Source organism: Cuculus canorus, chromosome 3 (genome assembly GCF_017976375.1).
Source record: "Cuculus canorus isolate bCucCan1 chromosome 3, bCucCan1.pri, whole genome shotgun sequence".
Classification (NCBI taxonomy): Eukaryota; Metazoa; Chordata; class Aves; order Cuculiformes; family Cuculidae; genus Cuculus; species Cuculus canorus.
This window is the reverse complement of record NC_071403.1, coordinates 111,206,700-111,219,406: the sequence shown is the minus strand read 5'-3', so window position 1 is coordinate 111,219,406 and position 12,707 is coordinate 111,206,700. Positions and strand designations below refer to the sequence as shown.

Here is a 12,707-nt window from a genome sequence, read left to right as displayed (position 1 = left end):
CATCACACAGCAAGGACTAGGGTGGGCGGGGCTTTCGGGGATGGGCGGGGCTTCGACGCGCCCGGCAATTGGCTGGTCGTCAGGGTGATGTCATGGAATGGGCGTGGCGTCACAAGTGGGCGGGGCTTTCACTAGCTTCCGGTGATTGGCTGCGTGTCAGGAGTGGGCGTGGCGTCAGTGGCGCCCGGGGATTGGCTGGGCGTAAGGAGTGGGCGTGGCTTACCGGGAAAGGGGGCGTGACTTTCCGCCGCGCATGTTCGCCGCCGACGTCACAATAGCGGCTGCCCCAACGTCCCTGCCCGGCCGCAGCCGATCGGGGCTGGTTTGAGCTGGTGCGTTGCCACAGCGACGCCGGCTGCCCTATAAATAGGAGCGCGGCGGCGGCCGAGCTTTGTGCGCCGCGGCTGTCCCGCTCTCTGCGCTTAACCCGCTGCGCTCACCCCGCTGCTCCGGCCAGCGCCGAGCCCGCTCCCAGCACCGGCACCAGGAGGAGGCGGCGGCAGCGGCGGCTCCGACAGCGGCTCCAGCAGCGGCTCCAGCAGCGGCTCCAGCAGCGCTGCCCGGGCGGGGGCGAGGTGAGAGGAACGGGGCGGAAGGGGCCGGCGCGGAGCCACGTGTGCGCCGGACCGGGGCCGCGGCTGCCCCGGGAACCCGCGGGTCAGGCTGGGAGCGGGGCCGCCGAGGTGGGGAGAGGCAGGAACGTGTCAGGAGCAGCGAGCAGCCTGACCCGCTGGGAGGTGTCCCTGCCCGCGGCACGGCGTTGGAATTGGATGGGTTTTGAGGTCCCTTCCGACCCAAACCGTTCTGTGGCAGGCTGAGAGAGTTGGGGTTGTCCAGCCTGGAGAAGGCTCCAGGGAGACTTTAGAGCAGCCTCCCAGGACTGAGAAGCTGCAAAAGAGGAGAATGAGATGACATCTTAGGTAGAAACGTTTTCCTGTGAGGGTGGGGAGGCCCCCTGGCCCAGGTTTCCCGGAGCAGTGGTGGCTGCCCCATCCCTGGGGCTGGTGAAGGCCAGGTTGGATGGGGCTTTGAGCACCTTGATCCAGGGGGAGGTGTCCCTGCCCATGGCAAGGGGTTGGAACTAGATGGGCTTTGTGTACCCTTCTAGTCCAAGCCATTTTGTGACAGGTTGGGAGAACAGGGGTTGTCCAACCTGGAATAGGCTCTGGGTATGTCTTAGAGCATTGGGAAGAGAGACTTAACAATGAGGGTGGTGAGGAACAGGTTTCCCAGAGAAATGGTGGCTGCCCCATCCCTGGAGGTGTTGAAGGCCAGGTTAGATGGGGATTTGAGCAACCTGATTCTGTGCAAGGTGTTCCTGCTCATTGCAGGGGGTTGGAATTGATTGGGCTTTATGGGCTCTTCCAAACCAAACCATCCTATGATTCTGTGATAGGAACGTGGCTCAGGACGCCATGGATCACCCTTAGGAGCCCTTCCTGTCTGCCCTGAGGGCCTTGGTGTTAGGGCCAGGCTGTGGGAAAGCCAAGCTTTAGTAAAGGTATCCCCCGGGGTACACTGAGATGTGTGCTTGGGAAGCCTTGGTATCACAATGATTTGGGCGGGAAGGAATCTCAAAGCCCACCCAGTTCCAACTCCCCTGCTATGGGCAGGGACACCTCCCACTGGATCAGGTTGCTCAAAGCCCCATTCAACCTGTTCTTGGAACACTTCCAGGAAGGGGGCAGCCACAAGTTCTCTGGGAAACCTGTTCCAGTCCCTCAGCATTCTCGTAGTGAAGAACTTATTCCTCATGTCTAATCTAAATCTTCTCCCCTGTAATTTAAAGCCATTTCCCCTCATCCTATTACCACATGCCCTTGTAAAAAGTCCCTCTGTATCCTTCTGATGTTGGTGATTACAGAACTGGACGCAGGACTCCAGGTGGTGTCTCATGAGAGCAGAGTGAAGGGGGAGAATGACCTCCCTCACTCTGCTGGCATCGCTTCTTTTGGTGCAGCCCAGGACACGGGTGGCCCTCTGGGCTGCAAGCGCACATTGTGGGCTCATGTTGAGCTTCTCGTCAGTAAGCCCCAAGTATCAGAAACTGCAGAGGTCCTTGCCCAGCAGCACAACCCAAGCTGAGTAGCCGGCTCAGCTGAGGGACTGCATGGATTTACAGGGAGAAAGGCTGTCAGCGAGATCAGGGCAGAAAGGTTTCCTTCCCTGCCACTACTAACTCCAGGGCCAGGAGAGCCCCGGGTACCCTTTCTGGAGGCAGCTTTGGTATTTGAGTGCAGAGCCTGCAGGCATGACTCAGCTGTGTCTAAATACAGCTGCTGAATAAGGGAATGTTCTGGAGAGCAGCTTCTAAATCGGCACAAGTTGCCTTTCTTCTGGGAAGCTGAAGACACTTTCCATGCAGTCCACATAGAAAAATATCTGTATACAGGATCAGATTCTGTCTACATTCTGTGTAATTACACTGTAGTTAAAATTGTGCAATAAGGTGGAGATGGAAAGCCTGCAAGAACTTCTTAACAAAGTCTTCTGTGGCCAGCAAAAGTAATTCTGCTTTGAGGTTAATAGAAAAAGGGTTTTTGTGTAGCTCTTTGCAGAAGGGAGGATAAACTAAATTCTTGGTGATGATGTTAACTTCTGTTAACCACAGCTAGAAGTCGCTGAACTGCTTCCTGCAAAGCTGCAACATCTTGTTGAAATTGTCCTGCAATAAGATACAGCTTCTCTTTAGAAACAGCTTCCTGAGAAGTGTTTAATTTGCTGTTTCTTAAGGTCCTTTCAAAGAGGCTTTTAAGACGAGACTTTAATCCAGCTTCTGGGAGAATTAACGCTGCATGTGAATGAGAGCAGGGGGAGAATGAGTCTGGGGGGATTGTTGGGTTTTATTTCATTAGAGTTAAAGCTTAATCTAGTTTGAATCTCAAATCTAGTTCATCTCTAAGTGAGAAATGATAAAAGAAATGGGTAGTACCTCTTGACACTGACAGTTCAGGTGCCGTATGTTTCTGTAGGTGGAAATGGGGTTGCATAAAAACTGACTTTTTAAAGCCATTCAGTAGGTGAAGTGTAGTGGAGTTTGGTGTCCTCAATGTATGGAATTAGTTCTGTTGGTCATAGAATCTTGTTCATCTGTAACAGCTATAAAGCATAAGTTATGTTTCATATCATTTGTAGCCAGCCTTCTAGAAAATAGAGGGAACATTGATGTCACTAAAGATTAGTGAAAAAATTTGAAGTTGCATCATCTTTGATCCAAATCTGTATGACTAGATTGAGTGTAAAAGAAAAAATGCTGAGAGAAGGCTGAAGGCTGGACCCAGTTGTGTGAAACTGTATCTTCCCTTGGAGTCACTTGCAATGCTGAGGCCTTTAAAAGGTAGCACACATTTCTGCTCAAGTTCACAGCTTAATGGGGTAGACTGTCAGTCTCTATTTGGACTACGCAGTGAAAGAATTATCCATATACTTTGCCATGGGCTTCATAGGTCTTGGACAGTAGAGGAATATGAACTCTTTAGTTCTGATTCTCTGAGACTTGTACTTGGCTGTGAGACTTCTGTTAACAATGAAGACTTGTTTTGGACTGTTGTAAAATCTTATTATGAAGTGTTAATTGGAATGACGAAGATTTTGTCTGCAGATCACAGTTACAAACTACTCTTTTAGTATGTATCTACCACTCCTGAAAGCTGAGGTTTTCTTTTTGGGTAGCCTGAAGATCATGGGTAGGACAAGGAAGCTTTAACCACCAACAGAGCAACTTCAGGGAGAGTTCTTATCTCATGACTGGTTTGTGTGTAGTCTGAACTGTAGTGACAATCCAGATATTCAACTGGCTCTGAGCTAGAGACAGTTGTTACTGTTCAGAAGTCAGTAACATCCTCAAATTCTGTCTGTAGTAACACAAGCCCTCTTCCCAGAAACTGGTGAGCTACATTAGTGCTTAAGAAATGTTAAAAAGAAGTGGTAAGTATTTTGATGCTGCCGCTAGCCATAATGTCCACAGTTCCGATGTGGATCTGAAGGAAGAGACAGCGGAAACTTAATAGCTTTAGTACATTGCACAGCAAGTGTACAGAGGACTTGCCTTCAGGCTAACAGGATTTTGTGGAGTGCCTCCTTGGTTCTGATTAAAGTTTATCTGTTATCTATGTAAATTCCTAATCTCTGCCACTAATACAGTGATCACTGTAGGAATAGTATAATTGTAAACTATATGCCCGCAATGTACTGATCATATAATGTCTATATGAATTTAAATGAAGTAGCGAATGTAAACTGTATGAATTTAAATGAATTAACAAGTGTTGTTTGGTTTTTGATTTTTGTTTGTTTTTTTTAATCAACAGTTTGTAATTGAATCCTTTCACATAAACCTGAAATCTCGGAAATCATGAATAGCTTCAGCAATGAAGAATTTGAATTCACCTTCCTTGACGAAGGCTTTACTGCCAAGGATATCCTTGACCAAAAAATAAATGAAGTGTCATCTTCTGTAAGTATGATAGGAAAATCGCTGCATTACGTAATGACACAAATTTATGAACTACTGGAACAAGTTGTCTTTGCATATCTTCTGCAGGGCAGTCTCCTCTCAAATGCTGACCTCTAGGCTTATCCTGTTATCCATTGTTTGTAGCTTTAACGTGTGTATTTGCTCTAGGATGATAAAGATGCCTTCTATGTTGCTGACCTCGGGGACATTGTAAAGAAGCACGTGCGATGGCATAAAGCCCTTCCACGGGTAACTCCCTTCTATGCCGTAAAATGTAACGACAGCAAAGCTGTAGTGAAGACACTTGCTGTTCTCGGTGCTGGATTTGATTGTGCCAGTAAGGTAAGATCTTGACTGTGTTCTGATCTGTGATGTTAGTATATATTCACTTTCACAAGCTGCGTTCATATAAGATTAAGCATAACCAAGCGGTGTTACTTTTGTTGTACTGATTAGTTTGAGTTGTCTGTCTAGAAATACGTTTCACAAGTGTAATCTATTATTTCTTCAGATGGAGATACAGCTGGTACAGAGCATTGGTGTACCTCCTGAGCGAATAATATATGCAAATCCCTGCAAACAAGTATCTCAAATCAAACATGCTGCCAGCAGTGGTGTACAGATGATGACATTTGATAGTGAAGTAGAACTAATGAAAGTTGCAAGAGCCCATCCAAAAGCCAAGTAAGTTATGCTAATTGTTTGATAATTCTTGTCCGAGTTCCAAGTTACGGAAACATCTGCTGCTGTCTGAAACTTGTTCTTCATTAGTTAGGATAGGCTGCAAAATTATGAGAAAGTAAACCTACTTCTAGCCAGTGAAGTCTCATCCTCTGTAGCCTACTGGCACATATGGAAGAGACAGATAGGAAAGCTTGTATATGTATATTCTCATTCTAAGGTCATACCTGCCTGATAATGATTTCTTTCATACTGGAACTTAAACCCTCATTTTTTTTCTATTTCTAGGTTAGTCTTGCGCATTACAACTGATGACTCCAAAGCAGTTTGTCGTCTGAGTGTTAAATTTGGAGCTACGCTTAAGACTAGCAGACTTCTTCTGGAGCGTGCAAAAGAACTTGACCTTGCCATCATTGGAGTTAGGTGAGTTGATAATATCAAATATTAAGTAAGATCTCTTTAAATTATCTGCCTGACCATAGAAATGCCTATGCACATGGTGACTTCAATTTCATATAAAATTCTTGATTAATTTGCCGAATAACTAATATTTTATATCTTTTTAGTTTCCACGTTGGAAGTGGATGTACAGACCCAGAGACCTTTGTTCAAGCCATTTCTGATGCCCGCTGTGTGTTTGATATGGGAGTAAGTACAGTTATACTTTCTCTGCAACTAATGCTCATCTCCTTTGTCAAAACTGAATCGGGTTTAAAACTGTGAGTGGGTTAAAATCCTCTAATTGCATGTTGTTGGAACTTTTGATGTCACTGTGCTTACCTTGACCAGTTCCGCAAAATTGACCTACAGATACACTAAAATCCGGCAGTTCAAACTAAAGTGACTGTTCCTTGAACACAATGAGTTAGCTGTGTTCCAGGTGTTGATAAAATGACTTTATCATTTTAGCTTAAAGTAATGTAAACTAAGAACAGTTGACAGTGTTGCCATTAATCTCATTTTAGGCTGAGCTTGGCTTCAGTATGTATCTGCTTGATATTGGCGGTGGCTTCCCTGGCTCTGAAGATGTCAAGCTTAAATTTGAAGAGGTACAACTTTGTTAAGAACTTCTTGGCTTGCAGAGTTTTTTTGACTTATTCTGGATTAAGCAAAATCTTGTTTCTATTTTTTATGCAGATACATTTGTAAGAAAACTTGCCTGCTTGTTTAGAAACTTAATTTAGAGGAAAAGGGAGTTTAATCTGAAAACTAAAAAGTGAATGAGCCCATTAGATACATAGCCAAATGACTGCATAAACATGCAGAGATATCAAACTTGTAAAGCAGGTTTTAATTGCAAGCTTGATTCTTACTGGCATGGACTTTTTCAACTTGTGCTTCACACTATCTGGATTGGCAGTGCTCTCAAATAGGGTAAAAAAGGTAGGCCTGAACCTGTAATGTCAGAGTTTGCTGCCATCAAGAAGATCAGTGTCTGATCTGGCTTATAAGTAGCTTTTGGATCATTTTTTTAATTGATCAGTATTGTCAGTCCACTTTCACACAGAAATGGTTCTGCTTTCAGAACGGACAAGATGGCTGGGTGTTAATAGGACTTCCATTTAGAGCAGTGTTATCAGAGCACTTTTCAGTCTACCCAAACATGGTGTTAACTGACGTTACTTACACAACGGGTTGGCAAATAAGTTACACAAAGTGTGTTTCCACTGCTGATGTGGACTAATGTTGCCTTGCTTGTGATGCCCCTTAATGAGGGCTGGCTTCTAACGTGATATTGGCTCACATGAAGCACCAAGAGCAAATGTCATCGGGCTTCATGGCTTAATGCAGTCATGTCCTGGCTGGAGGCAGCTGAGTAATCACTGATAACTTCAGAACTTGGAAATAACTGTTGATGTAAACAACTGAATTTCAAAGGTGATGACAAAGCCTGTATTTTTGAGGTCTTGTGAGATGACTTTTTAGGATGTAGTAAGCTGGGGGATATTGTAGCACAACTAAAAGTGGACTAGAAAATAAATTGAAGTATGGAGATGAATGCTGGTTTAATGAGTCTAGGACGGATTATTCCTTTTAGATTTAAACAGGACCTGTTTAGTCGTTTATGTTTTTAAGCTGCAGGTGATGTCTGCTTTGGTTGCTTTGTCCAAACTTAATCCCAAACAAAACTTTGAATAGGAAAATAAAGCAAGAGAGTTACTAGGGATTAGAGTGTGTTAATATGCACTCGACCAGTATATTGTTGTGAGCATGAAAGTCTGACCATCTCAGACTTCCAAAATAGCACCTGAGGAACTGCTGAAGTACTAACATTGGCAACTGATTCTTCCCTAGATCACAAGTGTAATCAACCCAGCACTGGATAAATACTTTCCTTCGGATTCTGGAGTAAATATTATTGCAGAGCCAGGAAGATACTATGTTGCATCAGCATTCACTCTGGCAGTCAACATCATTGCCAAAAAAATTGTGTTAAAGGAGCAAACAGGTTCTGATGGTATGTAGATCTAGACCTAATCTCGCTTCTAGCTAACTGTACGTTTCTTTCCAAGCATTCTCTTACTGTATCTCAATTTCTTCCAGATGAAGATGATGCAAATGACAAAACTCTCATGTACTATGTGAATGATGGAGTCTATGGATCGTTCAACTGCATCTTGTATGATCATGCACATGTCAAACCAGTTCTGCAAAAGGTATGCTTGTTCAGAAGTGTCACGTTACTAGTCATGTATTGTGGATGTAGGAGAATCTTCATCACAGCAGTTACCTCTCAGCTCACTACTTTCTCCATGTCACTAGAATTTTGCGTTTGAATTAAAAAGCATGCAGTGGAATTAATTCAAAGCCAATGGGAAGACCTGCTTTGCAGATCCTTCTCTACTTCTTTACCCTGCAAGGTGGAATTCTATACTAATGATGATACTTTTTTCAGAGCTCTATTTTAATAGTCTAATTATACTCAACTCTCTTCTTTAGCGGCCTAAACCAGATGACAGCTGCTATTCCTGCAGCATATGGGGACCAACGTGTGATGGCCTAGATCGTATTGTTGAGCGTTTTAACATGCCAGAGTTACAAGTTGGTGACTGGATCCTGTTTGAGAATATGGGTGCCTACACTGTTGCAGCTGCTTCTACTTTCAATGGATTCCAGAGGCCAACAATACACTATGTGATGTCAAGACCTGCATGGTTAGTAATTAAGCATTTTGATCCATCAGTGCCTTTGATACAGATGACTATAGTGAATAGTTCATGCCCCTTAAAAGGGGCCAGAGTTTTGGTGCTGTAGCTCTTGGAAAACCTTCTTGTGGTGTGAAAGGAGGCACTGCCTCTAAAGATTTTTTGCTGTGTGCATAGAATTTCTCTGATATATCTAATTCCAGGAGAGGTGCTTTTAAAGAGGTAGAGTCAGGAGTCTTCAGATTCATTACAGATTTTTTACAGTTAGCTTCAGTGACCGCTAATTAGAGATCAGGCAATCAATTCTAATAGTATACTGTCTTCAAAATTGTTAGCTTGCGAAGTCCTGACTGCAGAAGACAGAAACACTGAACAGTGCTGCTTTGTAGTATGATTTGTCTGTTTGAGAGCTGTTCCTTGTTTAGGTTGAGCTCTGGCTCATTGCTTAATGCAGAATGCTAAATCTGCATGGGAAGTTATTAAACAGGTAAGTAAAGAAAGCAGGACTGCTTCTTGGTTATGAGAATACTGTGAAACTGCACCCTTAACTTTAAACTAGTTTAAAGTGACGTGGGTGGTCTTCTGTGCAAGAAAGTGTAACATATTTGGTCTTCTTTAAAAGTGGAGTTTCTGTAAGATGACGCCCTTACTCTCTGTATTGAGGTCTGCTTACTAAAATGGCAGAGAGCATTTAGGTGGCAGTATTGCCCTAAAGCATGATTAACTTTGCCACCAAGTTGCTTTCAAATTTACTGGAAATGCTTAAGTTCAGGGGAATTCCTACCACAGAATAGCTTCCATAAGAAGCTGTAGCTTCCTCTATTGTTTTACTAGCCTTGTCTCTATAAGCAAAGCTTTTATTGTTCAGTTCATTCTTCCCATAGGGCTCCAAACTGGTGTCTAATTGAACTAAAAACAGCTCTGCAGGGGAATAATCAGCTTTTTCACTCTACTACTGGGTTTCTGTTAAAATAGAATAGTTATTTTGAGGCACACTGAGCTTAATGATGCAAACATTACCATCATCTAAGGCTGCAGCCCTCTTTCGGCCTTACATGGCCTCCTGCATTTCCTATTTTGGCAAGAAATTTCTGTGGTGCAAGCTGGCCCTTAACTGAGGGGGATGTATCAATGAAGTTGTGGTGCAGATCTTTCTAGCACAGGTAAAAGCTTTTAGAGTGTAATCTACATATATAAAGGTATAAATTTGTGCCTTGATAACTGTGAAAGCTAAGGGACAAGCATGCTACATATGGCTGAGTAAAAGCTGGTAGCATATAGAGAGCCGTGTAGTAGCACAGCTTCTTGCCTTGCTACAGTTTAAGTCCAAAACCTCAGTCACCTGAAATTCTTCTGAGCTTGTCTTTCAGTACAATGTCTGACTGACTACAGAAGAAGTTACGTGGTTCTTGCTGATAGCTCATTTACATTCCTAGTTTGTCATCCATACTTTTACTTGACTGGAGTTACCCAGGAATGTGAGGGTGTGGGATAAGGGGTAATTAATGATATGTCTGAAATCCTGAACTAATGAGTCATTAGATATGTTTAGCATATTGTATACAGATGTAGCTACAGTATATAGGTGCATGTTTGCAGATCTAAATCTTGCCCAGAAGAAGTGAAAGCACCTTAGTATTGGTTGGGCTTTAGGGCAAGTACCAGCCACAAATGACCTGTAGAGACCCTGCTTTGATTTGGGGTTTTTTGTTTTAATGTAGTGATAATCTCTGCATTGCAGATGGAGAGTAAAAAAAAGTTCATTTCATGCTTCCTGGCAGTAAAGAAGTACTTTGCTTAGCTTCTTTTCAGCACATTGTAGTGAAACACTTTTTTACTATTGCTTTTCTTTCTTTTTTTTTTTCTAGGCAACTAATGCAGCAGATCAAGGAGCGAGGGTTCCTAGCTGAAGTAGAGGAGCAGGATGTTGCTAGTCTGCCTCTCTCTTGTGCCTGGGAAAGTGGAATTGAATATCCAGCAACTTGTGCTTCAGCTAGTATTAATGTATAGATAATATTTAGTGATTAACTGCAAGGTTAGTAATTGAATTTAGGGCATTTGTGGGACCATTAACTTAATTCTTGCTAGAATTTTTAAGTGGGTTTTTTTTCTAAAGTTTAGGTTTGGCATAAATGCAACAAAATGACTAGGAGATGGGTCACAATTATCTGTGTTCCTATGGAAACTATTTGAATATTGTTTTATATGGATTTTTATTCACTTTTCACATATGCTACTAAAGACTGACCCTCAACTGTCAAACAAGTATTTGTAGCTTGTGGATGGCAGAATGGGCTAAGCTTAGTGTTTTGTGACCTACCTGTTTTAAAATAAAGTATATTGAAATAACTGGTCATGTGTTTGCTTAATCTGTAGCAAATTAATTGGTAGTGGATAGATCTTATAGCGTATATGAAGACAGAGCAGGTGCTGCAAGCCCAGAGCTTATTAATAATTGAATAATACAATTACTGTCTCCTCCCTTACCCTTGCCCTCCCAGCTTGCTGAAGTGAAGGAAACCCTTTGTGGGTAGGGAAACTAACCTGTGTATTTAATAGATGATTAGAAAAATCTTGACTATCAACAAGTCAAATACTGTGTGAATTCTTGTGGAATCACACTTTCTTCCACTGTTTGAACGTATGTTATGCAACTGTAAGGCAAAGTTAGATGCAGTGCTGTTTATTGATGTTACTCTGTAGCTGCTGTGGCCAGGGCTGATGGCAATTGATGGAGAGACTATGGCACAGGCTGTGTGAGTGCCACTGACAAGCTGCTTGTTATGTGTGCAAAGATTTAAATGTCATGGGAAAACTTTGGAAGCTGAAACTGTGTGGCTGTCTAGTAGGTGATGACTACTATGAAGCTTGTGGCCCTAGGGTCTTAGCACAAAATAGGTAAGAGAGTGGGGCTCAACATCCTTTGTGCATGCAATGCAATCGGAAGCTCTTATTTTATGTCGTGAAAATACACGCTACCCTGTTAAACTTCTGACTTTGGATTAAATATGGTAGATCACAATACATAGTAGATAGTAGGAGCTAATACAGGGTGTGTTGGTGGTAAAATTAGTCTGCTTACTGCAGTAGAGCAGTCTGACTTATGCTTAACCTGATGCTAGTTTGCTGCCACTTGTTGCACTAAAATTGCAAAATGTTCCTGGTCACAGATCTGGATCTGTTTCATTTGCCAGAAAGTCCTGGACTGCAGGCATCCCTTAGTAAATGCCTGATGCATAAAGAGGAGAACCTTAACATGTTGAGTAAGTAGAGCTTAAGGTACCTTAGTATGTGTGTTAAAATTTAAAGGGTCATTCAAAGGGCAGCATTGCTCATAGAAAATGTGGCTCTAGCAAAAAGAGAAATAAAGCTGTTTTCTTACACACAGCTGTAAAAGATGATGTTTAACGTCTATTTTGTGCTTTTGGCTGAGACTACGCTCTTTGTTAGCTGAACTAGTAAGGTAAACAGAAGCATTAGTACCTTGTTCCTGATTCTCTTGAAGCATCCTGTGTGATTACTTTTATTTCTTTATCTGCTTTATTCCTAGCTTTAAGCTTGTGATTGAAATAACACCTTTATTCTCCTGCAATGCAGCAGCCAGCTGTTTGGACCAGTGTAGTTCAATAGCCAAACTTCAGTACATACACATATAGGAGCAATAGTCTTAATCTCAAAGACCTACATCCAAACCAGGAGTGATTCTTAGCTTTTACAAATTCATGTGGAAACTTGGTGATTCTTGTCATGAAAGCAAAAGTAATGAATGGTAACAAAATGTTAATAGTATAACAATTTCATGTGTGAATCTTGCCCTGTGAGAGCTAAGTGCATTTGAACTGTGGGGAAAAAAAAAAAAAAACCAACTAGTATGCAGAAAAAGTAGTCTTGGAAAACCTGCAATTGTCTAAAGGAGATGTAGCTACTTTTTTAAACCTGTGTGTTTGAAGTCTGAGGATGGTTAAGCCAGCAAGGAGTCCCACAATAGTTAGACCTTACGTGATATCTGCAGTAGCAACTGGTGCTGGAGCCTACTTTCTTGCCCTGGTAGGCCAGTGGCAGTCTGGCTTCCTCTACTTGCAGTTAGTGGAGACCATCTCCCAACAGCTAGTTTGAAGGCAATCACTTGTGGAAGCTAATTAGTAAGCTTCCCTGAGAGAAACGTGGCAAGCTGTCAGTTAGTTTCTTGAAAAACCTAAAACCAAACCTGTTAACAAAAACCAACCCATTTGTTTCTCTCTGCTGGAGGCCAGGACAGTGGTTACATGCAATAAGCATTTTGATTTACTTAGGATGCTCCCCAAAAGAGATGTAGTTAACTTCAGTTCTTTACCACCTTCTTCCATGGCAGATATGCTGTAGACTCATCAGCTCATGTGCTGTGAGCCACATCTAATGAGAGTAACAAGTGCTTAAGAACTGCT

The 12,707-nt window shown here is 42.7% G+C and overlaps 1 protein-coding gene across 1 annotated transcript; it reads left to right on the top strand.

The window, feature by feature from the left end:
• Positions 1 to 261: 261 nt before the first annotated feature.
• ODC1 (ornithine decarboxylase 1) lies at positions 262 to 11,344 on the top strand. Its single transcript, XM_054063388.1, has 11 exons — positions 262 to 575; positions 4,311 to 4,456; positions 4,625 to 4,798; positions 4,968 to 5,140; positions 5,426 to 5,560; positions 5,704 to 5,785; positions 6,103 to 6,186; positions 7,433 to 7,595; positions 7,682 to 7,794; positions 8,078 to 8,292; positions 10,152 to 11,344. The coding sequence occupies exons 2-11, from the start codon at positions 4,355 to 4,357 to the stop codon at positions 10,291 to 10,293; spliced, it is 1,383 nt and encodes a 460-aa protein (XP_053919363.1). The 5' UTR covers positions 262 to 575; positions 4,311 to 4,354; the 3' UTR covers positions 10,294 to 11,344.
• The last annotated feature ends 1,363 nt before the right edge of the window (positions 11,345 to 12,707 follow it).